Source organism: Electrophorus electricus, chromosome 4, assembly GCF_041902795.1.
Source record: "Electrophorus electricus isolate QZ-2024a chromosome 4, ASM4190279v1, whole genome shotgun sequence".
Lineage (NCBI taxonomy): Eukaryota > Metazoa > Chordata > Actinopteri > Gymnotiformes > Gymnotidae > Electrophorus > Electrophorus electricus.
Genome location: NC_137500.1, coordinates 37,891,688 through 37,918,120, shown reverse-complemented (window position 1 = coordinate 37,918,120; position 26,433 = coordinate 37,891,688). Strand labels below are relative to the sequence as shown.

The 26,433-nt window shown below is 38.6% G+C and overlaps 3 protein-coding genes across 9 annotated transcripts; all 3 read left to right on the top strand.

Moving 5' to 3' along the window:
* On the top strand, positions 1-2,130 carry hoxd9a (homeobox D9a). Of its 2 annotated transcripts, XM_081713650.1 has the most exons (3): positions 1-336; positions 442-641; positions 973-2,130. In XM_081713650.1, the coding sequence occupies exons 1-3, from the start codon at positions 95-97 to the stop codon at positions 1,215-1,217; spliced, it is 687 nt and encodes a 228-aa protein (XP_081569776.1). In that variant the 5' UTR covers positions 1-94; the 3' UTR covers positions 1,218-2,130. The 2 variants fall into 2 exon arrangements, with proteins under 2 accessions (XP_081569776.1, XP_026873864.2); XM_027018063.3 differs by having other exon boundaries at positions 2-641.
* Positions 2,131-5,894: 3,764 nt separating this feature from the next.
* hoxd3a (homeobox D3a) lies at positions 5,895-26,236 on the top strand. 6 transcript variants are annotated; one of them, XM_027018039.3, is made up of 4 exons: positions 5,895-6,206; positions 21,270-21,332; positions 23,681-24,223; positions 24,588-26,236. In XM_027018039.3, the coding sequence occupies exons 3-4, from the start codon at positions 23,782-23,784 to the stop codon at positions 25,334-25,336; spliced, it is 1,191 nt and encodes a 396-aa protein (XP_026873840.1). In that variant the 5' UTR covers positions 5,895-6,206; positions 21,270-21,332; positions 23,681-23,781; the 3' UTR covers positions 25,337-26,236. The 6 variants fall into 6 exon arrangements, with proteins under 6 accessions (XP_026873840.1, XP_026873842.1, XP_035377018.1 ...); XM_035521125.2 differs by lacking the exon at positions 5,895-6,206 and adding an exon at positions 6,216-9,010; XM_081713648.1 differs by lacking the exon at positions 5,895-6,206 and adding an exon at positions 16,113-16,934.
* On the top strand, positions 10,098-15,148 carry hoxd4a (homeobox D4a). Its single transcript, XM_027018042.3, has 2 exons — positions 10,098-13,072; positions 13,483-15,148. Exons 1-2 carry the CDS (start codon positions 12,682-12,684, stop codon positions 13,782-13,784), a joined length of 693 nt encoding a protein of 230 aa, XP_026873843.1. The 5' UTR covers positions 10,098-12,681; the 3' UTR covers positions 13,785-15,148.
* Positions 26,237-26,433: the final 197 nt, after the last annotated feature.

The window sequence follows — 26,433 nt, the reverse complement described above, 5'->3', positions numbered from 1 at the left end:
GAGGATGAAGCCAGCAAAAATACTTAAATGATTGTTCGGAGGCAAGGTTTCTGTAACAGTGTAACCTTTTATATGACTACGAAGGGATCCAAATATGTCGACTAGTTCAACTCTTAGCAACTATTATGTGGACTCTATAATGGGGCACGAGGCGGAGGATGTCTATGGAGCGCGATATGTCCAGAGCTCGCATTCTGTGTCTTCCAGGCCATCAGGTGTAGGGGAAAATACTGATTTTGCATCTTGCAGTTTTGCTCCCAAGACAGCTGTATTTCCTACGTCCTGGTCCTCGGTTCATTCACCGTCTACGGCTACAGTATCCGGAATTTACCATCCGTACGTTCACCAGTCCCATATCGCCTGTACAGACAACAGATATGTACGATCTTGGGTCGATCCAATCTCAAACCATGTGTCGTTCCCCGGTTTTCATTCGCCTAGTCGACATTGCGGGACAAAGGCTGAAAGTTTACCGTCGAAAAGGACTGAGAGCTCAGTGTTCGAAGCAGAGGCTACGGGAGCACCCGATTACAGCTGCAGCGCGGTGCCGGAGTGTGCAGAGAAAGCTACCAAAGAAAACGCTGGCAATGATATTTCGAGTCAAAGCGAACTCAAAGACGAGAAACAACAACTTGACCCAAGTAAGTAAAAGAAATTGCCCCGTGATTTACAACGTCAGAACTGTACGAGCAGGGTGTGTAAAGCTGGAGGTTTTACTAACCAATAAAAGTGTCTGAACTCTTACCACGGGCCCAAAGAAATGTACAGCCGATAGCTGTAAACCGGGTATTTAAAACAAGCTAGTATAATATCTGCATTCACACAATCAGTTATGACCATCGCTAATCATTTAGCCAGATTAAGAAAAATATAGATCAGTTCATTATTTTATGTGGAAATTGCATTTTATGTGGTTTATCCAGTTGTTTTCCTTTTGTACCCTTGTCCTTCTTCCTTTTTTATATTTTACAGAGAATCCAGCAGCAAACTGGATTCACGCTCGTTCAACGAGAAAGAAACGATGTCCCTACACAAAATACCAGACTCTAGAACTGGAGAAGGAGTTTCTTTATAACATGTATCTGACAAGAGATCGCCGTTACGAAGTTGCGCGGATTTTGAATTTGACCGAGAGGCAGGTTAAGATCTGGTTCCAGAACAGAAGAATGAAAATGAAGAAGATGAACAGAGAGCGGAGCAGTAAGGACTCGCAATGAATATCAGTGTTGCCGGATGCACGCCTCGCCAAGTGTCCTTTCTGTATATGTGTAATATGTTAAGTGTAGATCCGAGCCGGGGCGTCATTATTTTTGGGTGTCCAAGTCCGTCATTTATGGAAATAATCTTACATTAGAGTTACCTTGGATTGGCTATATAGCTTATAATGAGTCTTAAAATATTTTTAAATGGTTTGTCCTTGAAACAAATACAGGATTTTTTTTCAGACACGAGTGTCTTGCTTCTTCAACAGCTGTGCACGCAAGCAGTGTGCACGCGCATGTTAGACGTGTTTTGACGTTGGGTGTAAGACTAATTAATCTTAATGGTGTATAGGGCATTGTGGGAGGAATCGATTTGCCTATTCATTGAGCTTAGAATATAGTGCAGACCCCCTACACCAATATAGTATAAATTAAGTAGACCAAGCAACTACGGCCTAAATTAACCCCTAAATTCTGGGGTTTATCACGTTTTTGTTCAATTTATTTAGATTCTAAAATGTCGTTGGAAACTAGACCAATGGTCCAACATCCAGGGACCTTTTGCGCTAAGGCACATTTATCTACATCAGTTACGTAAAGAAAACTATAACACTACGTGGATTCACAGTCGCATTTACTGGTGGCCGAGAGCGTCCTCTTGGTAGAAATGAATGAACTACGTGTTTCCTTTCCATTCTCACAACAGTGTTAAACTGTGTATTCGTTATTAACGAAGAAAGCACTTATATGCACTGCAAAACTCTAAATGAATCATACAGGGCCCGGATGATGGGTCAACATAGCTTGCCGAGTTTTTAAAACCTTTTTTAGACAACGAATGTGCACGCTCTGGATGAGGTTGAACAAAATCTGTTTTTCGCTTTTTGAACCGAATGTTCACTAATAAATACGAAGCGCTTGGACTGCATATTCTGCGTGTTGCATCATTGAAAAAAATCCACTTTAGTCCAAAGTCCAATGTCCAAAGGAAAATTCCATTTAATACTGAGCACAAGAAATAACGCTTATTGTTATGGTGCATCAGTAGGCCTAATAAACCATTCATGATTGATAAATATGTGTTGTAGAGAGCCCTAATTTATTTTCAAGAGTTGCTTTAGAATTACTTTAGAGCAGGAAGAAACGGGCTCCAATAAACCCAAAGAGATGGCTAGACGTCTGGTCTAAATGAGTTTATGGTCGAAAACAGTAATTGCACTCCGCTTTGAAAACGTTCTAGTTGGGTGTTTGTGTCTGTTACTGACCAACAAAAATGCAGCCACTTTTCTACGGGGTGTCTGGTCGATAAATTGTCTGTCGGGTAGACTGAAAAGAAATCGACCCCCAACACACAGAAAGTCACGTTTATTCACCAAATACATTTCCACAGAGGGGCGGTAACACTTAACTTTGACTGTCGCTTGAAATTCTAGTTTCGACTAACAAATACGTACATTTCCAGCAGAGGAAGATTCGTTTTAGAATACTGATAAAAACCTATCAAAAGCATTTACACTGTTATTATAGTCAAAAGATAGTGCTCTAATACTCTCCTCTTCCTCCTAAACAGTCAAACTTTCATTAAAACAGTAAGCAAACTGGACGCATTTTCTGGATAAGCCTAATACTAATATAATATTGAACCAATAATGCATTTATTACACCCTCTGAGCACATATAACCCAAGTGTTTATTTCAGTTCTTGGTGTTAATCGACCTGCAACGGGAGAGTCATTGTAACTTAACTTATCAATTAATGAAAAGTGGTACGAATGTGGACATTTTTACCGCTAGAGGGCAATATAGACCACTGGATGTGTTTTAGGATAAACAAGCATGTTATAAAGTGTACATAAACAACGTCTTAATTTCATATAAGTGGGTGCGGATAAATACAAGGCACGTTTTTGCCAAACTGTTATACCTAACTTACTGCAGGAACAGCTCGTGAGCAAAATCAGACGCAGTTGCTAAAGTTTAAGACACTGTTACACATTATAAGGATGGTGTTGAATGAAGTGATCATTTTGATATTGCGCGGCAAATCATGAACATAGCAAATCAGATTTAGATAGATAGATAGATAGATAGATAGATAGATAGATAGATAGATAGATAGATAGATAGATAGATAGATAGATAGATAGATAGATAGATAGATAGATAGATAGATAGATCTTACCTTACAGATTGTTCTTACTACCCTCCCACAACCACAGTGATTTTTGTAGTATGTAGTATCAAGTAAAAAAAAAAATGCAGTCCTAATTGTACTTTTACATAGCCTACTTACTTAGGCCTACTTATAACGCATTCTAGTTTGAGTATGGCCGTAGTTGTTTAGCAAGCACACGTTTAATTAATTCTTTTTCTATATGCATATTTTTCTTCTATGCAGTAAATATGGGGTGAATGAACAGTTAAATAAAAAATTCCGCAAATAGCAAAACGTGCTGCACTCGATATGGATCCGAATCTATGTTAAAAGGATACAGCGCGTTCTATTTTTGCTAACATTTAGACTTCAATAATAAGTTAGACTTCGATTAAAAAGGTTTAGTTCAATAACTGTACAAAGCAGAGTGTAAGACAATAACCGCTTCACAGTTAAATGGACCTGCTGAAACTGTACATATTGGCTAGAATTTAGTCTTATCCAGTGTGATTGAACTGTACTTTAAAACTTTATAAGATCATTATAGGTTAGATTTGGTGTAAAATATCAAAATATCAGTCCACTAATTTTTCACAAATAAGACTTATGGTCTATAATTTAATTCATTTTGAATTGAATGTTATAATTGTATTTTAGCTACGCCACTCCGCTAAAATTATTTCTAAATTTTAGGGATTTCTTCTAACGTTAAAAAGGAATGGGGCCAAAATAAAATATGTTTTAAAAATATGCTTCGGTAAACTGAAATCTTATGAAGTAAAATATTGCCCGTCTTTGCTTCAAGACATCAGTGTAACACGAGGCGACACACTCGACTATGACCCTCTTTTGCTCTGTGATCCATGTCTTAAAGAAAATGTGTTTTGAGGTGTGCCTGGACGCCGTAATTGCACCGAATTGCTCCCTGATCGCGAGCGTGGGCAAATGCGCGAGCACACCAAATACACCGGTCAATAACAGTGGTCTTCAATCATATTTGATTCCTCTGACATTTATTAACAGTGTGACAGTACAAATGAGTTCCTACTTTGTCAGCCGCTCTCAGCACACACCGGGCAAGGCATTTCCTCTCATGGGACTTTTCCACTAGATGCGTGCCATGCATGCGATGGTTCTTGGCAATGGTGAGAGTTTCCAGCGGCCTGAACAGCTACAACAATTTTATCTTCACGGGCAAGTCGCAATACAGAACGCAAGTTATCAGCCAAATCCTTGTGGAATATCGTGCCATAGCCGCCGCTGTAAATTTTACGGATACGATAACTTAAAAAGACAGCGGCTCTTTACGACACCGCGAGAGGCCGGCCTGCAACAATACCCCAACTGTAAATCGTCCGATTGTAATAGTGGCGCAGCACCAACGCGCTAAATCAGCGCGCGCCTCCTTCCCTTGCATGAGACCTCAAGGTTGGCTGTAGTTAATTCTGCTTTCAGATCACGCACGGACCTTTAGCTCGCCTTGTTTTTGTGGGCACCAGGCCTCTCTATAAGAACAGTCCTGCAATCAGGTCAGGTTTTTTTGTTTTGGTTTGGGTTTTTTTTTTTGTTTGTTTGTTTTTAAACTTAGAAACAGTTACATTTTTGACGGTTAGTAGCACACGTTGCTGAATTCAGGAAAAGACAGTATAGGATATGAACTGCTTGCATTGTTTTGGCTTCCTCAAGGTGCAGTGGAGGAAACAGAGACAGGCAGACATACATACCAGCCCGGCAGCTGAAGTGGGAATATTGGCTGAGTTCCTATGTTCCATCCTGGGGAAATTAAGACTTCTCTCTCTCACACACACTCACTCCCATGAGCGACAGATGTTCGAAACAAAAGAAAATCGAAATGAATAAACAACAACAACAACAACAAAATCACATACCAATTCTGCTCTCATCGGATTGTTCTTATTTTTTTTTATATCTCAATTTGTTTCCTGTGTTATTGTAAAATATAGCTTTTAAGATATGGCATTTGATTAAATATGGTATGATATCATTTTGGTGTGATATCATATTTAATCTATAACGTAAAATATTATAGAAGTGTATTATTCCAGGTTTTCAAAAATTTGTTTATTTTATAATGCCGTTTTGTAAATTTTTCATCAGTTAAAACCAGACTATGTTGTGGTTCGTTGCTACAGTCCGCTCTTTTACTCTCTAAATAAAAGTTGCTATTTGAAATTTGAAATGAACGTGAAATTAAATTTCCTTTAAATATACCCCAAAACAAATGCATTTTTCTGTATTGCTGTAGTATTTGTCAGATTATATTGCACCGTTTTTACAGAAGGATGATGTCATTATTCTGTTTCAGCAAAGCAATTTTATTGCATGTTTGTTTGTTTATTCGTCTATCTATTTTTTCCACATGTCTGCCTCGTCCATTATGCGCAGAATAGAGAGACTTTGCAGCAGCCTCGAATTCCTTTTTGTTAGAAGACAATTTACAGCTTCGTAATGGACTTTTTTATGGGCCAGCATCGCCTGTCATTGGATGCCACTGGTCATGTGTGCGAGGCAAGCGTCTTCATGGTCGCCTTTTCCTGATTTCTCGAACGATTTTTTTACCGCATTCTTCAGCTAAAGCGTCCTAACCCAAACACATTTTCTGTGCTCGCATATTTGTATTTTATTATTGTCACAGCGGCGTACCCTCACAGCCACCAAGGGCCTCAATAGCTTCAGAGCTGATATCTTGTGTTGTCAAAAGCCATATGTACTTGTGTACGATCTCTAAGCAGATTTGGTGTACTGTATCCTGCTACACAAATCCAAAATGTTTTCAAATACCTTCAGAAAGAACGAAACGGAAGACATGGATTATCCGGCTTCGTTTGGTAAGTTTATATTTCATAACATACTATCCTGGTGTAGACCAGTATCGCTATCTATTAGTTTATTCGGAGTAAAAAATGTTTGCTATTGCTATTAAATGTTACACTAATACTGCCTCTTTTGATATTAAGTACAAACTTTCCTAATACAGTATATATGGCTGAATCATAACAAGAAGCCTATGACTTTCTCTTATTATATATTTAGAGTTTGTAAAGCACAACACTGCCGTTATATATCTTAAGAAAATCATGACTGAGATTAAACGGAAAGGCTGGAGTCTTAATGTCCTAATTATGACAGAAATGTCGATGTAATTCGTACTTCTGCTATTCCGATTCATTTGTCTATTGTTTATTCAGTAATGTTGTATGTCACATGTCCATGACGCCATGTCAAATTCTAATCCCATCCCTGACCTCGCAATGGGAACGATGGAAACTGTTGCTAGAGGGAAGGTTTGTTATAATACCAATACAATAATAGCTATATTTTACTTCTATTGTTGTTGTTGCACAACAATGCGACCGACAGGAAAGTAAACATAGGCTAATGACGAATTATTTTACAAATAATTTTTATTTTACAAAAAAGTGCAACACCTCTGATATGATTTTCACTCTAGTTATTGACGCCCAGGCGTTGGGAAGTTGGCTAAAATATAGCGATTACTCTAAATAATTTGCCACCTGATAGTTACGTCAACTGTATATAACATTATATGCTACGATGAATATATTATGATGTAGGTGCGAAATTTGAATATAGTCCAGCACTCAACATCCGACACTTAAATACACAATGAAGTGAGGAAAAGGGGGGAAATGAAATTGGAAGTATGCGCAGTAGTATCCTCTGCCTAAACAGAGAGGATAGCGCAGTTTTAGGAGCGGTTGCATTCTGCCTGGAGATAGGGACTGCGGAACAAAGACAGTATTTCACCGCTGGCTGACAGGCAGCTGCAAAAAGTATTTACAACCTTACTGCAATGCGGCACGAGAGGCAGAGGAAGGCTCGCAACTGGAGGCCTCAAGCTAACGACCAGCTATAGTTGTTTTAAAATAAACATCAGAAGTCAGCGGAAAATATATAGGCTAATTCTCCATGTTGCGGCATTAGCATTTTTGTTCTTCAAGATAAGTTTTAAAAGGAGCTTTAATTAATTTTGCACAGACGTCAGGGCAGTAAACGACGGTCGCTGAAAAATGTATGTCAGCGTGTGAGATAATTTAAAAAGCTGAATAGCGCATATGTTTGCAATGTTCTTTCTTATTATAATGAAGTATCAATATATAAACTGATCGTTCCGATAAAACGGCAGCAGCTAATTTTGATGCAATGGCAAAAATTGCACTTCGGGTTATACAATCAGGCTTACAGCTAGCTTTGCACGCTCAGGTGTCTTGGGGGCTTTACGTCAGACATAGGGACAAAAGGAACTGTTTTGTAAAAAAAATAAAAAGAAAAGAAAAAAAAGAAAAAAAAGAAAAAAAGAAAACCCCACAGTTTTTTGCTATTCGGTAAGGACATTGAGCAATAACCGCATTGACCGACAGAAGGCGCTGTTGTCCAACACTATGAGTCTTGCTAAGGCCTTTCTGCATCATTTGTTTTCGAGGTCATTTCTGCCATTTGTGGTTGGCTGGTGAAAGCATGTGACTGCTTATGTAGTTACAGGTGAAAAAACGCGTCACCCAGTGGGCTGGCTACTCACTGTACTTTGGATAATAAATTGGCAACCCTAGTCAGTGTTTACACAGTAGCGGTAATTACACAGTAGCAGACTTTGTTGCCACAGTAAACGTTGTATGATTTTTAGGCAAACGTTACTCTCAAAATTAGAATTATTCAGAGATTAATAAATCTTACTGTATTGAATTAAGATTACGAAATTGCGAATTGTTGTCCTAATTTTACTGGACTTTTCATGGTCATTTTAATCAGTTTAATATGGATTGGCTATATCAAAATTTAGCAAAGTAGGGTTTTTATATGACCGAGTAAATTCTTAAAAACAAACTGATTACCTATCCAATATCTGAATTAATTGACCAGGTATAATTTATAAATGAAATTATAAATAGAACTGTGGGTTTACAGCTGTGAATGTTTATCAGTTTCTGCCTTATTACAAATCCTACTCTATCAACACACCTTATTAAACTCAAAAAGGCTTTCTTAGGAAGGCAAGAGGTTGCCATATGAAGAAAGAAAGTGCAGTTGAAAGGTTCTCACGTTGGCCGTAGCTCCGCTCGCACCAGGGATTCATTTTATTGCTTTATGACCTTCCATTTACAGTGTGAAATGTTTAGGGTTTTCATATCCATTTCATTTGTTCAGGCCATAGCCACAAAAAGAGCAAAACGAAGGAAACTGTTTTTTAAAGATCACTTTCAAAATGCCTTTGCAAAGAATGTAGTTAGTAGCTACTTTATATAAAACAATAACGTGCTTCCTCCTTTGATAGTGAAATGTTTTCCTCCCTGAGTGCCATGAATGCTTTTATTTCCTTCTGACATCAGCGTAATCGCCATTATTGAATAAGTGCAACTTTCAGAGTTATTTATGGCACCCGCGCGCTGTCATGAATGGCTGTGGGGAAGCACGTGATACCATTAAACTTTGTTTTATGGCCAGGGAGTTGACAAGCCAAAATATAATTCACATTGTATATTAGAAAAGCCTTGCAGACGGTTTAGAATGGCTCCTAGTATCGGTGCAGGAGCCGGAATAAGCTTTAGTTTTGTTTTGACCATGGATATACACATTTATTGGTGCGCTTTACGCGATCAGCGAACTCCTCGAGGTAAGCCCTGTTACATTACTTGTCACTGGAATTGTGCGGCGTTGTGTGTAATTAGATTTGCTGCAGTTTCACGTCCAAGTCTCAAAGTGTGTTTCTCGCTCGGAATGTTCGTTTGAAACTCGCTATCATGGCATATTAAGCGTAGTTGTATGATTCACTAGTCGAAAAAAAACCACAATGTAATGAAGATGACGTAGCGTAATTGTAATGCAGTCGTCCGGTTTTCGTGCCCCGTTATAAGCGAAACGACTAGAGAGGATGAGTGTTCCGTGCGGAACACTGACCCTTTCAATTTTCTTTTAAAAGAAAAAAAAAGGTAACTAAATGTTAAATACGAACAGAAAAACTCTAGGTTCTGGGCTTCTTGTAATGGACGATAATATTGTGTTCGGTTAAAGAATCACTGCATGTTTTAGCCTACCTGCAACAATGAAATGTGCTGGTTTTAGGTTTTCTTATATTACCACAGGCGTCGCCGCTCTGTAGTTCAGAATTGATTCATGTCTTTATTTTAATTATGAAACTGGTTAAAATACTCCATGTTGTCTACTGATATGAAACTGAATAAGAGCTGGAGTCCACAATAAGAAGAAAACGAAAGTAAACGAATTTAATTAAATGAATCAACAAACGCATATTCATAACTAATATAGGCTATGACAAACTTTACATCTGGGTCATTTCTTTACTCTTATATCTATATGCTCTCTAGCGCCCCCACTCACATAGACGAATCATTCTGGCAGTAAACTACTTGACGTAGGCTACAAATGCAGTAATACTGTCAGGTGCTAACATTTAAACCTAATTATTATCTACCTTCCATTGAAGTTAAGTAATAATATTTATGTAGGCCTACATTACATTTACGTGTGAATGGGCCTGACCATGGAATTAGCACACATTATTTTCTTTTTTTGTCGTGATATATATATATATATATATATATATATATATATATATATATATATATATATATATATATATATATATATATAATTAAAAAACAATTTTTTCACATATAACAAGGCCTTTCTACATGCACGCGTACGCCCAGATGTTTATATAATTATTTTTGTCTGATTCCTATCGTTTGTAATTAACTGTCTCAATGTGTTTTCGATTTGGGGGAGTAAGTGGTAGAAGTCGTGTAGGTAGAAACCATATAACCCTCAATATTTTGGAGTTAATAATCCCGATTATATCTGTCCATTGATGCCCCCTAAACCCTACATATCTGTTGAACTGAAAAAGCTTCACATTTTAAAAGGAAAATATTAAAAAACTTACACGAGGCAATCAACTGTTGATAGTCAAAAAGCACAAGCTCAAATCTATCTGCACAAACGGTTACATTTTTCAATTACATTTACCATTTAATTTCACTATGAGTGCAATATATTTAAAAACAATGTGAGATATTTGGAATAGAAGTGTGCTTCTGTTAAATTTTAAGACAGAGGTCATGACAAGCGGTGGCTTCTATCCTTTTGTTCATCAGTAACTCGGCTTTGACCCGTATGAACACGTCGTGAGACAAGGTGAAACGCAGGTCAAGCTGTCTAACATATATTAAAGAAGAAAAACCTTTAAACACAACTTTAAAAAGACACTTATCTTCTTTGAAGAAAATATCTTGCGTTTATACACAAATTTAGAATTACACTGGTTTAAATGATTTTTTTCCCCAAAATCTTATTTGATCAATATTTCTATCTTTAAACCAACTAAATAATAATCATCATCATCATAATAATCATAATAATAACAACTTATAATCTTCCCCAAATGGTGAACGAAGGAACATAACACTTCAACAATGCACCTCAAATAACGTAGACTATTTAAATAATGAAAATGACATTTAAATGCATGTGTTTTGTCTTATTTGTTTGCTTCTGTTATATTTGGTTTCTGTGGCGGGAAGCAAGGACCATTGGAACTGGTTATCGCGAGGTCATGTAGAATTCATGAACTTTAGAGTTCTTTTCGGATGCTGCTGTCGCTTTGCGAAAAATAATGAAACTTGGTGATGTTGTAAATGGTTTACTTTGACCTTTCGGCCTTCTTCGTTTACTTGTAGCCTGTGCTTCCCCACTGTTTTCAAAAGTGGACACTGGGTTAGTGAGACTAATCTATTTTTCTGGTATGGAAACAGAATATATAAGTATAGTTATACATTTTGGTATTAATTAAAACGTGTTTGGGTTGCGGATACACGGACACTCGTTTTTATTGTTGGAAACAGTCGTTACATTGTCTATCCGAAACATGCACAACGATTTCCAGTTGCTAAAACAGCTATGTATTTCTCGAGTTTATGATTAAGCCAAAATAAAGTAAGTAATTTTGTAAATGAATTATCCAGTGATAATGATAATGAGGTTTTTTGTGGTTTAGCTCTAGTGAACTTACTGCGTTAAAGGTTTGAAGGCGAAATGTTGACCTCAAGCACGGACGCATATATATACCGTCGTCTATATATACCCTGTAGAACCGAATTTGTGTGAAAAAATCACGGTCACAGATTCGATTCTAGGGGAGTATATGGTCGATGCAAAAACCTCTGATAAAGCCAACTTAATTTTACTTTATATAACTCAGTCTGATTTCAATAATCTCAAAAAAAGTTAAAAGTTGTATTAATGCATGAATGCTAATAGGCTGATCCACGGACCATAGAGGTTGGGTAAACTAACGTTCTCCAGTCAATAGCCTATTAAAACATTATGTATTTCATAATTACCATAATGTATCTTGATCAGAATAATATACTTTTGCTCTCTGTTGATCAAGTCACATGCAATTCACGACTGGCATCCTCATGTACGCGCATCTCGGATAACTCTTCGCACCCACCATCAAGACACTGTCTGCCATTAGCGCTATTTTAAACTCCATAAGAACACGATGTTTCAAGTAGCCGCACTACCACGTAGTATATTTTGTTACAATACCGGAAAAACCTTAACGTTATCCAAATTTCTACTGCGTATAGTCTCCTCACACTTCAGCTCGGTATTATCAGGCGTTTGATTATTGATTGGCACACAGCATTGACGGCAAGGCACGCAATCCACGCCGCAAGATGAAACGCGATGAGACTAATGTAACTTTTGAATGACCTCTTCTTTACAAAGACGGTCTCCATCAATGGTCCACCGGCTTTATTTGGCTCTTATTGTGCCTGCGGCCGTTTTGTGTTTCTATTTGTTTTCCAGTCAGAATCCCTGGCATGAGTTTGATTTACTATGGTTGAATATTAATCCCACAGATGGAAACGGATATCTATAGTATTGAGCACCTTTCATGTAAAATGAATTTATTTATGTCTCGGAACTTCCAATATGCTAAAAAAAAAAACTCTTACAAGTCTTTGTTAATGAGCATAAGAAATTTTTTTTTCTCAAGTCAGATATGAGTATATGCAAACATAAGATATAATACTCGACTGCATTTTGTGTAATATGTACTAATTAAGTTGGTAAAGAATTGCTGCTAGGTGTGAACGCGGCTTCTTATTCCTTAATAGACTTCCTTCACCTTGATTGGCCAATCTGGTCACATGGGTGTCTAACTTTATTCAGTTGACAGCAAGTAGGAGGGCTTTATGGAGGGAGGGAAAAAAAGACAACTCGAGAAAAATTAGTATTTTCTACCTTCAGAAATTAATGGCCATGAGTTCGTACATGGTAAACTCCAAGTATGTGGATCCAAAATTCCCTCCTTGCGAGGAATATTCGCAAAACAGTTATATACCAGAGCAGGGTTCGGGCTATTACAGTCCATCGCAAGACTCTGCCTTCCAGCATCCAAGGATCTACTCACGGTCAAACTACACGGAGCAGCCCTACAGCTGTAACACTGTGCAGGGATCAACGGTACAGCCGGGTCATGTGCAGGACCGAGCCTTCCCCGCACAGAACGAACAGTGTTCTCCGGTCCAAATATCCGGCCCGAGGACTTGTGGTCAGCAACAAAACACAAAGAACCAGAACGGGATACAAACCAAGCAGCCTGCAATAGTTTATCCCTGGATGAAGAAAGTCCACGTTAGTACGGGTAAGGTTCAATTTTTTTTACTGTCTGTTTCGAGGCTAGGCGAACTCGGCAATATAAGGCACTAAATATCATTCAGTGAAATATTTATGTGATCTTCTGAAAGGGCCGCCAATTACACTATCCATAAATTTTTATTGCTTAGGAAATAGGCCGCTGGCTGTATTGGCTGGCTATTCGCTATTGAGACGTTCACTTGGGCTACAGAATTATATTATTTATTTATGAAAACCGCTGAAATATATCGTTGAAAAAGATTTTTTTTAATTTGAATTCAGTATTTTAGATTTTTAAAACCAAACGAAATCGAACATATGTTCGGAGTGAAATTGCAGATCTGGGAGTATGGTTATTTTTTTTAACTGGGTTCACATGCTTACCCAAGTGTTGTTTTTTTTGTTTGTTTTTTCCAGTGAACCCAGATTACCCAGGAGCGGAGCCCAAACGCTCGCGGACAGCGTACACCAGACAGCAGGTTTTAGAACTGGAAAAGGAATTTCATTTTAACAGGTATCTAACCAGACGGCGTCGCATCGAAATAGCGCACTCTCTCTGTCTCTCCGAGCGGCAGATTAAAATCTGGTTTCAGAACAGGAGAATGAAATGGAAAAAAGACCACAAACTGCCTAACACAAAGGGAAGGTCGACATCAGCTACAAGCCAGCATGCAAAACATGTTCAGAAGGACAACCAGACAGATATCACAACATTATAAGTCAAATGGAGACGTCGAACTCTCTGCTGAAGTACAGATGAACTGTGTATGAAAGACAATGCTTCCTTTGACTTTGCATGGTCCTAAAACATGAAATTTCGGTCATCAATGCTATTTAATGTGGAACAGAAGCACACCTCATTACCAAGTGCAGAGTAAGTGGTTGCGATGAAAGGAATAAGCTAAAATAGCCCCATTTCCACCGTTGTAAGTATAACAAGGCGAAAAGGAAATAGAAAGGCATCTCACAACATCACACAGCTTCACTGGCGCGAGGTACAACAGAAAGCTTGTCAGAAAGCCGTTTAAATAAAAGCAAGGGTTTTTTTTTAGCATTACATTTTCTCTGTAGTCTGCACACTCCTCTCTCCAGGCGCATTACAGAAGATTTACGATAAGGGCCCAGGAATTAGTGAAATTACTTAATGAAGGAAGAGCAGGTTTATAACTGTGGCCTGTGAATTTAAATTACTTGATAAAAAAGCGAACGAAATCTCTGTTTCGCATTGAAGCTCATGCAACCATAAATGTCGGACTTATTACTTAATAACGGCCATGAAAATATTCGGGTTTAATTACGGATACGAAAACCGAAATATTATTTTCTCTAAAATAATTTGCAAATTAAAATTTACGGACAGTCCAATGTCTTATAAAAGCCAAGTCTTACAATATTAAACATTACATTTACAGGAATAATGGGTAAGCAATATTTCAATGTAACTCTTGAAAACTGGATTCTCTAAAACGTGTACATTTCGAAATCTATTTTATTTAGAGCCACAAATCCACTGTGTTAACCATACTATTGGATACATTTACGGCTATAAATCTCTCCTGACAGTTTTGTAAACAATGTACAATGCAAGAAGCTGTATATCTGTCTTCCAGATGTCATCTGAAATTCCTAAATAATAGTTCATTTATTGTTCCACTTACTTTTGCATTTTAGCTAAACTTTAGATCTCGAATCCTTTATTTATTAAATATCACAATGAGAATGCTAAAGGTTTTTGTGTTTATATTCTACGTGAATTTAAGTGATCGTTCTATTATGTTCAGTTGCGAAAAGTGCGTTATTTTTATTCTAAATATGTCTGCATTTTGTGCATATTTTCTACAAGCATATTTTCTAGGAAATGAATAATAGAGATCATTAAGAAAAAATGTTTATTTACAAACCACTTCGCATACTCTGTTGAAATAAGCGATGCTGTGTATTGTTTGGAAAAAAAGAAAATAACTGGTCGCCCGTTTTTACGTTTGATTAAAAAAAAATATTTTTGGCAAAAGAAATGGAGTTACCTCTAAAATGTGAATCGACGTATTCACGTCGTGATTAAAGATCGAATGTTCTACTGTCATTGTGGTGTCTTTGTCTTCTTGAACAAAAACTTGAAGCGCTCTCACATTGCGAAGACGTCTGAAGTCTTCACGTTGAGAGCTCTGAAAAGGTATTTTTACAGAAGTTCGACAAAAGCCTCGCGGGCAGGTTCATCCAGAGGACACAGTTTCTGTTGCATTCGACGCTTTTCAGCCGCGAGGTCTGACCTCTAAACCCCTGACCCATAAGACCTACAGGCCCTCTACACCAGACGGTTTTCGCATTCGGTTGCACCAGTATGGGAAAATCTGAAGGTAAAGGTTTTTAAAATCAAAATAAGTGAGTCTGAAGTTAGTAAGAAAGTAAGTAAGCAACAAATAAACAATCAATCAGTCACACAAACAAAGCCCATGCATCCTACGCCAAAGGAAGTCACACATGAAATCATTACAGAATATCTGTCTGAATTTAATTTAGAAGTTAACACAACTCAATAATTAATCTTACTGATTTTGGATTCAACTTTTAACAAGAACCGGATTATGAGACATTTTCCTTTTAGAACACTGAAGTGAGATCATGCAGGTGTGCTTAATAATTGGTACTTCTGTATACTTGATCAATTGTTCCAGTTTTGGTGATATATATTTTTGTTCCTTTAAGTTAAATTGTCATTTGCCGTGTCAAATTATATTTCCCAGATTGTTTTTGTATGTATTCTCCAATAATCTATTCATTTAATTCATTTCAAACGTGAAACAAAACATAACGCCTAAAATATGCCTTATCAATTGAAAATAGCAATCTGCATGTCGCTTATTGCAACGATGCTGTAAGAAATATAACTTTATGTGTGTTTTGTGCTCTCTTTTTAATATCTCCTATTCATTCACATCTGTACGTGTGTTGGGGTGGGGGGTGGGGGATTGGGGCGGTATTGGGGCGCGCGCGTGCATACAACAAGCTACAGATAGAGACAGCAGGAGAAAAGCAAGTGGGAGCAAAATTATGTATGGCTATAAGTCCTGCATATCAGTCACGCTGAAGGGCGATCGGCTTCTGAAGGGGTCTTCTTATAGCCTATTCCAGCAAGTATCTTCATTCAGTGGCTATAGTGAGGTGATAGTGTAGTTTGCAACAGTGAATCTTGTGTATTTGAGGCATTGCCTGAGCAAAGATCCTTCTTCTATTACCATTAAGGATGCTTAGTAGTTGTGTCAGAACTAGTGCTGTTCCCCAGATAGGCATAAACACACAATAGGTTGCGGGGATGCATTGGTTTGAACTCTCCCTTTTTCTTTGAAGCAACTGTCCAAATGCGTGTTGTCCTTCTGAATTATAAACTCTGTGATCTAAGGCTGGAGATTTAGCCGTTCTTTTGCCTCGTTTCGTAAGGCATTTTGAGTATTGACCTACATGTCTGAATACAATAGATGGGAGCCATAGGCAGTTCCATTTGCAATGACACTGCGCCGCGCTCACAATGGTCTTCAAACGGCCATGTTTGATTTCCAGCTGTTCGCAGAATATGTCTTCGCCTAGCGAGACAGCCCGTTAAGATATATTAAACTGCGCTGTCGACATCCGAAGATAGAATTCGGTGACTATATGGTTCCGTTCTATATATTTTTTTTCTATTTGACCACGTGATTGTCTAAATAATTAATGCAGCACGTCCCCTAGAAACACGGCATCGTCATTAATCGCGAGGACTCTATCAGACTTGAAAACTGAAGAGATCCCAAGAAAATAATATCCAAACGGTCCGGTGACCTACGCAACCGTAGCCTGCACTTTTGTACAGCATTTCGACCAATGGAAGCTTGGTAGGTAAACATTTAAGATTCTTTTTGAGTAAGATGGTGGATGAACATATCTGTCAGAATGTTGATAAATAGCGCCCTTTGATAAGTGTAGGAGCTTCCTCGAATGCAGTCTGAAGTTGAAATAAGCTTAGTATGTACAAACCGTTGCGACCAAATAGACATTTAAAGCTGCGTTTACAGACGACGTTTCCCCGTAATTCTTGTGATTTAGACGGAGACAGATGTAGACTGATTTAATTCTTCTTAATTTCACGGATATGTTTACATTTATGGATCAGGGAATTCAGAGCAAATTCTGCAGGGTTCATTTGTTTTTGCTTGGTCGTCATGGATTCGTGCAAGGGCCTCTCCGTGATTTATAATCCGTCAAAGATGCAAGTCTTCCCGGGTTTACCGGTGGCTATTTGCTGGGATGCCCTCCTGTATGTTTGTTAAGAGGACTGCCAGAAGACTAAAATGCAGGTTAAAGGTATCGGAATAAGAAGGCTGGCATTTCGTGCTTATTGCGAAGTAATTTATGTATTCAATTAGGTTTAAAGGACAAAAGAAAAGAATCCACAGCAATACATCAATAATTACTTATATACAACAACCCAAAGCAAACAATCAGAATATTGATGGTCGCCCTTAATAACAGACGCAAACACAAAGTATTCAAAAACACAATTTTATTTGCATTCGTGATGGTATAGCGAAAATGAATTTATTCCGAAAAGTAGCGCAAGTTGCTAGAGAGGGATGACGGAGCTCTGCATCGCTGTAAATCATTCTCAGTAATTCCTGAAAGGGTGAGAGGCTGTTGGGGGCCGGGCGTGGACTGTAAATCTTTCACTTTTATTACCCCATGAACATATGCTGCGGAGGGAGCGCACTCGCATTCTCTTCTCAGGACAAGCTCCCGCTCGGCCGCCTTCCCAGCTCGCGCTGTTCCCGTCCCTCCTCCAGTTATTCCAAAACATTTTTGGTGAAGCGACATAAATACACGCTAAACTTCAGAAATTAAAATTCTGATTAGAGTAGCACTTTTAAATTAGCTTGTTTCTTTTAATGCTTCTAAAATGCATGACTGTGAGTATAAGATGTAGACTACATAATAATAATAATAATAATAATAATAATAATAATAATAATAATAATAATAATAATATACCTCTTATATTCATTATATAGCTGGTGGTATGAGCGGAGCGGTTTGGAGTTTGTAATGATTTTGATGAATCTCTCCGGTTGACGGGGTCATACATTGCTGTCATTGCGTAAGCCATAATCGTCAAACAATATTTCTGTACTGTCTTATAAGCTATTACAAACACATTTAACAGGACAACATAATGTACAAAACAATTTAAAACTCAAATACAATTCTAGCTTCTTTTAACATGTGCATCTTAGGGCCCTAGTCTGTAAAGATCCATAAAACTCATTAACCAATTTAATTTGATATATAACAAGAAAATGAAGTTAATACTATGATGCACTAAAAGAAAAAAAAAAAGAAAAAGCCTCTCTGTGGCGCATTTTAGTAGATTTTTGAAAATAGTAGTTTAATTTAACGAGTACTATCATTGGCATGTTAAGTATAAGGCTTGCCTTGAATAGCCAGATATATTTCGAAATTGCGGTGCATAGGAGTAGCTCTGGGGAAAGTAGGGTGAATTTACCGTGGTGAGGGACTACAAGGAACGTTAGCGCTCGTGCTTTTTAAAAGCGGATTTGTGAGGTAAAGCTTGGTTGGAGTAGCAGCCTCAATCAGGACAATCTGCTATCCAGATCACGTGAACAAATATGCTAGTATTTTAAGGCAGCGCCTTTATTTGTCATGATAAAGGTTTCGGAAACCTCAATATCCTAATGTTGACTCAAACGACCATCCTGCTTGTGTACACCTTGATATTTTTTCAATGGGAGGTTGACTGCCGACAATATTTCGGGGTTTTTTTTTTGGAATAATGATACCTACTTGGCTTTTTATTGGTAGTTGAGTGAGTGGCTTCCATTCTTTCGGGAATACTGTCTGCATTGGTATATGGAAATGTCTGAAAAAGCGCAAGATCAGGTTTAGGACAGTACCGCGCACAGACAAAGGGTGAAGGATACATCCGAGGTGCTGCGGGGGAAAGATATTGAGACTGAGACGCACGACTCTATGATAAATTGATTCACAGGTAAGCAATCGCATGGCAAAACGCAACCTTTAACCATGGGGTTTACATTACAGTAAAAATGTGATTTATTCCATTCAGAGCAGCTGATCTTTCATTAATGTCGCTGTGCCTTTAACTAAGCAAGTACATTTTAAGGACGTGGAAGAAATCCCTGGAACTAGTTTATAGTTTTGAGCAACTATGAGCACTTTCGAAAGGTTAGCTTGGACGGTCGTCTCATTCATACCTTTGACGTCTGATTTTAGCTGATTTTGCGATTTGACAAAAACGGGCTGGAAAACAAAAGGAAAAGAACTGGTGCAACTTGTTTTGTCTCATATCTTATAAGATCGTAAATCACTTTAATTTGTTGTCTTATCCTTACAGTAATGTTAGACATGATATATGTGGTTTAGAGCATATGCATTGTTAAGCAGCAATGTTACATATTCAAATGAATTAATTTGCTATATTTCGGATTTTTGTTGGGTTTTTGAGATTAGAGAAGGAAAGCATGGACAGGGCACTGCTGTGTTCTAATAATTAAATGTATAAAAACTACTTTTTTTACATTAAAACAAATTGTGTCTAATGAAAAAAAAATCATACAATTTGAAATAGTAATAGCAAAGCACTGTCTCCAAATCTTTGCTGTTATGCTTTTTTTTTTGAGTAATTGGTGCCTAAAGATATTTTAATAAACATTTCAAGTCCGTTCTCCCAAAGTCCACTTGAATAAAAGGATCTTTTAACAACTGGTTTGGTGCTTGATATTTGGCTGTAGTGTATTGACAGTGACTCCGTAGCGCAAAATAAATAAGAACATGTTTCATAACCTATACGTTCTTGGTCATTTTGCCGACAAGGTAGATGATTCACAGAAACTGTCTGATTATTCATTAATGACACATTTTCTGAAATTTCATTTCATCCCTAAACACGACCCTAAACGCGTTTCAGATTCTAAGGACCAGCACAATCTTTCCACTACTGACTGTAAGAACAAGATTGCTATTTTGATCCAGCTCTAGTGAGGTATTTTGCGACCTTGAAGCTCAAGCAAAACACCAGTGCAGTTCTATTGAAATAGTCAAAGCCGCGGCATTAAACCTCTGGTGCAGCTAGCCAAGACAATAGCCTGTAAAACCTAATATTGTTTGTTATTTATTCCACTAGGCCCACAGATCATAGCCAAGAGTGGTCAAATTATCGATACAACCTCGTATACATATTTTAAAACTGAGTTCTTAAGTCCATTATTTTAACAAACTATTGTGCCATTATGTGTACCAAACTTACCGTAACAATGCGTGGGCGAAAACATTGCAGCCTGAGAAAGGCAGACCATGTTAAGCAACAGAGGCAGACACATTTCTCCCATTAGGCAAGGCTTTGACCATGAAGCACCAGCTAAATTAGACCACTGTTTTTCAAAGGAGTTATACATATCTGTAAATTGATATTGGTATTTTTTTAAGCAGTATCCATTTTAAAGCAGTATCCTTCTCCCGCGTTTTCTAATTTCTGGTGTTTTCCTCGTGGTAGCTCAGGGCAAGTCATGTGTCTCGTTTGAAGACCTAGCTTGGGTGAAATGCTTAAATATCTCATCTTCAGGAGGTCTTTCGGGTTTAAAAACGCTGAAGGAAAAGTTGTGCGGTGTGGATTGCATTGTGACTTACTTGAAGCCCTTCCGCCCGTTGTTCATTAATCAGTGAGTTATTGTAGAGGAAGCCAAAGGTCACCCAAAAGGCTTATGAGTGCTAAATATTTTGGCCAGCTCCTCTTTGTTTAGAATCGCTTGTGTCAGTTTTTTTTTCCAAGCACAGTTTTAACGTACATTACAATTGCATTTACGTTCTCCTCAAAAATAAAAGAACGAAAATAATGATAAGATCAAACTAAAGACAGCGCATACATTTTTATATATAGTATATTTAAATGTAAGTTATTTTTAATTAGTATAAATCACTGTGTGTATAGTAAATTTAAGGAATTTCAAAATCTAGAGTAAAAAAATACACAAAAATTGGCGTCAAATGAGCTTTTAGGATAAATATCCATGTAGCTAAATAACCAATGACAGCCCCCTGTGTAAAGGCAATACAGAGCGAGGCCAACACGCGCAGCACACGGCACCACTGTAAAGTTTCTAATAGACCTCGCTAATCAATGAATTGTTTTCATCCTTTAGGTCGTGGTTTAAATAATGAGGAACGTTTAAGGGACAACAGAAAACAGTGCGATACAGACTGCGGTAAGTAATTCCTCGTTTAATGCGATGTGCACTTCGTGTAACATTTAAGCCTGTTTTTCCCACGGTATTAGCGGCTATGCATGTATGTATTGTCCCTCTCAATAAACGTCCGTTGAGCATCTGCTATGAGATGCGAGTCCTACAAAATGTTAAATACATTGGATACACGCAAAATACAGAGGAATATGTTAAAATAAATACAGCGCCAAGATCGAGGCTCACACAGCACGTTCATCCAGACACAAGGCTTCAGACTATATGGCATAAAATATGTCAATTGAACGCTTTTTTTTTGGTTTTTGTTGAAGAATTTCACCCGAGTATATATATTGAGAGTATAAGTCTTCAGTCTTCTGGGCTTTACCGTATATTGTCTTCAGCGAAGTCCATGTTATAAATTATCCTCTTTGTAGCAGCGCAAAAATAACGCAGAGTCGCTTTATTTCAAGATTTCGATCGTGCATGGTGCGTCAAGTGGACTGAAGTGGCTGGATTTATACTGGCGACCTTCTCGGTCTGACTATGGGAGTACTAGCAGCGCAGGGCATTCTTTAACCCGGCGATCCTCCTACGCTTGGCGCTTCACACTTCTGACTGTAGCGCGTCTTTTAGAAGTGTTGCGCTTTTCACTCTCGCGTTAGGCGTTTTTTTTACGGCTATACTTAGCCAGTCATAAATTTTGTGGGGGTCTACAGTGACAGGTGCATTGATATGCCATGAGCAGAGCTTCAGGCCGAGTCATTACTACTGTACTGAGGTGTCCTGTCACAAGTTAAAATAAGTCTGGTGTTGCTGTATCTTAAAAAGGAAAGAAAAATCTAAAATTGAATTTCCGGGGGGGGCAAGGCCTTGTCTAGCCTACAAGGCACGCGGTGCCTAATCACAGGGCTATAAGGAGTATATTGCACCCGCGCATTTGCCGTGCACGTGTGACTTTATTAACATAGTTCAGAGATCCTCCCACCCTCCATCACCTCTTCCCAAAACGCAAGGCATCGGTGGGAAGCAGAAATAACATGACAGTTATAATAGCTTTATTAGATGGAAAAACGTGTAACTAAAAAAAGCTTTCAAACTGAAGCAAAAAAGGAGCTGTAGAATTACAGGACTACAAGAGTAGCAAATACTTACGACGGATCATAAAAAGTATATAATGGATACAAACATCATAGCTGAAACGCTTCAGCAGTTCGACCCTGTGTAACATGAGAACGCTCGTGAGATGTTTGACTGACTTCGTCGATGTGATTTACAGCTTGGCTTTTGAGATGGTTCAGATAAAGTTCACAGACAAGGAGTCTGACAGCAGCGAACACCGTACAAGAAAGAAAAAACTCAAAACCCTGCTCAAAGCCTGCGGCATGCAAGACCACAAGACTAAGGCCTGGGTACATGAAAGAAACATATTCAAGTAATAATAATAATTTTTAAAAAAATAATAATGATAACAATAATAACAATAAACAATTTGGGCTTGTCGAGCAATCCAGTGGTAAGCTTAATCGTATCTTTTATCAAATAGCCTCGAAATGACCCAAATCGAACTTGTGGTCATTTCTATCCTCGGGACTGGTTATAACATGCTTGCAATCTCACCATCTGCGGCTAAAAATAATCCATGAAATTTTAGCCGTTTTATGCGAGTAGATAAAAGGCTTGATAAAATGATAAAAGCAGATAAATGCATGGCTTGTGTTGAGCAGTGAATTGGTAAAGAAAGGGATATTGTTCTGGCCAAAACTGCTGATTCGCCTTCTGCCACCTTTCGATTCTAGTCAATAGGAAACTTTCAGAACAAGTTAAAGTTTAACCCTGTTGTTGCATTCTTGCCTTAGGTTCTGAAAACGAAAGGCCGAAGAGGTTGAGAAGGGAGTGTCACGCAAAGCCTTGTCTAGATCTGACTAAATTAAATCTGCACTCAGGTGCATGCTGGCAAGCTCACTCACAGGACAAACGTAACTGAGACAGGGCCCTCCAAACCGACTGCACTGGTGCGTAAGAAAAGGTCAGGGACGTCCGAAATGGGATATTAGCAGCCAAGCACCACCTTAAAGATAATGTTTATTTTGTAAAAATGTGTATAACCATTCCGCGCGTCAAATGCAAGCAGGCAAATAACTTAGGCACACCCTCAATATAAGTGAGTCCGGAGCGCAGCGGGGTGAAAAGGACGAAACGTGACACCAAACGTCACAGATATGGAGGAACGCTATTTCAGATTAATCCAATATAATCCAAAGAGTAAAACGTGACCTGCGCTCACCTTACTTGTGTACGAAGGGATTTTGTTTAATTCAAAACCCCATAGTCATAATTGATCTGGTTCGCTATTTTGCTTATCTTCCCAGGTCACAGCATAGAGGATCAGTGGGGAGCCCCGATCACGTGACAAAGGAGCCCATGCCATTGGACAAGGGTACAAAGGCCGTCGTAGTTTAAAACCTTCAAAATGCAGAAAGCTACTTATTATGATAACGCTGGACTTTTTGGAGGTTACTCATACCCTAAATCTGACTCATATACATATGGGCCTGCCCATCAGTCTTACCCCAATTCCAACATGGAGAATGAGTATCAGGGCCCAATATGCCCCATACAAACCACAGCGGTTCGGCCACCAGCGCACAAAAACAGCGACATTAATGGCAGCTGTATGCGACCGAGTGGCAGTCAAGGCAGCCAACCAGAGAGTTCTGGGGACCAGCAGCAGCAAGCACCTCCTTTAGCTGCCACTTCGCCAAACTCAAACAGCACCAACACCCAGAAAAAGAAATCCCCCAGCAACAATGGCGCCAACACTGCCACCCCAGTCATCACCAAGCAAATATTTCCGTGGATGAAGGAGACACGTCAGAACTCAAAACAGAAAAGTACCAGCTGCACTACTCCAGGTATAGCCTACATATTTTAGCGGGTGGATGTATTTGTACTGTGGGCTGGTTATTTGGGGTGAGGAACGGACTCTTACACTTCAGTAACGATGCTATAGTTGCCTTGAGCGTTTACCAGCGCACCTGGCAGTAGTCTATATTTCTTTCAAAACACTAAAAGAGTAGGTACGATATGGTTAATCCTTAATATTAAAATAATCCCAACAGATGTCCATCACTCTTCTGATAAAATATATCAGCCTATTGGTTGACTCCTGTTTCTGTTTTAAAAACAAAGCAAAAACTCCTTTAGCCTAATTGATTACAGTTATACTGACCAGTAAAATATCGATGAGTACTAAACGTTTTTATTGTATAATTTCAGGAGAGACCTGCGACGACAAGAGTCCGCCTGGACCGGCATCCAAGCGAGTGCGCACCGCTTACACCAGCGCCCAGCTCGTGGAACTCGAGAAGGAGTTCCATTTCAACCGGTATTTATGTCGTCCCCGAAGAGTCGAGATGGCTAATCTACTCAATCTCACAGAGCGCCAAATAAAGATCTGGTTTCAAAACAGGAGGATGAAGTACAAAAAGGATCAGAAATCCAAAGGCATAATGCACTCTCCCCTGGGGCATTCTCCGGACAGAAGCCCGCCGCTAAGTGGCCCGAATCACGTTGGATACTCTGCTCAACTTCCAAACGTAAACAGTCTTAGTTATGATGCACCGTCTCCTCCGTCGTTCGCCAAACCTCAGCAAAACATGTACGGCCTGGCTGCGTACACGGCGCCGTTGGGTGGCTGTATACCGCAGCAGAAAAGGTACCCGGGTACAGAGTACGACCACCACAGCATGCAAGGGAACGGAAGCTTTGCCAATGCTAATTTACAAGGAAGCCCCGTGTATGTTGGGGGGAATTTCGTTGATTCTATGCCAGCCTCGGGCCCTATGTTCAACCTTGGCCATCTTCCTCATCCTTCATCCGCCAGTGTGGACTACAGCTGTGCCGCTCAGATTCCAGGCAACCACCATCACGGACCGTGTGACCCTCACCCCACATACACAGACCTCACCTCTCACCACGCTTCTCAGGGACGGCTGCAGGAAGCGCCGAAACTAACGCATTTGTAAGGACTGTGTATGTCGAAGCGAAATGTCGCTTTTTATTACCTCACAAGTTAAAAGTAATTTATATAACTACACTCCAAGAGACATAACGTATTACCCCTGTATTATTATTGATATTACTATTACTGCTATGACTGTAACTATTTTTAAGCTGTGGTCCATTTCTCTTGACTGTTGGAGATGCGCAGGAGTTTTTGTTGTCTGTCGGTCAGATCTTGAAAGAACAGTGCGCAATATGAAGGAACTTTCATATATTATTACTTGAAGGTAAGTCCTGTAGATTTTACAATATTAGACACCCATCTTTATAGGGATGGAATTTGTAGGAAAATCATTGCCATTGTTAAGTCGTCTGTTAGTCATTGGTACCTATGAATCTGTTCACACTAAAAGTGTCATTATTTATTATTTTTCTCCGAGATTGTATGGCAAACATTTATCTCTATTGAGTATTTATTATTTATCAGTTTTGTAACGCACATTATTTATCTTTATCTTTTCATGTGGACTATTTATATAGACTATTGTAGAATTTATGCAACATAAATGAACAGATTGCGTGGGCTTTCTCATCACATTCAAGTGATTATGTGACTGGTGTAATTTTCTTTTTGCTATATCAGAAAACAAATTGGAATCGGACGCGTCTGAATGTTTTTATGTTTTACTGCAACCGAGATTCTGGAAGTTGACACAGATTATTTTGGGAGGCGGGTCATGCTTGATGTTATAGGCTATCTTAAAAAACACCAGCACGTCATTTTCACATCTTTGTCTTCATCACTTTTAACAAATGTTATTTTGTAAGTGAACAGTCCACACACAAATTGATGAAATGGTAACGATATTGAAATGTTATATTTTGTTGTGTTATACATTTTGTAAATAAAGTGCTTAAATTGAGTGAGTGAGGTAATATCTGTTGTAAACATAAATCCTTTATACACGAGGCTTGGTGCCGTACATTTCCTAGCGAAAAAGGCAGAAGGAGGAAGGTTTTGTGCCTAATAGCGGTTTATAATATTACAATCTTAGATAGCCCACAATATCAAGACGCCATTTTGAAAATTCGGTAGTAAACAAAGAAGACTGTACGGCAT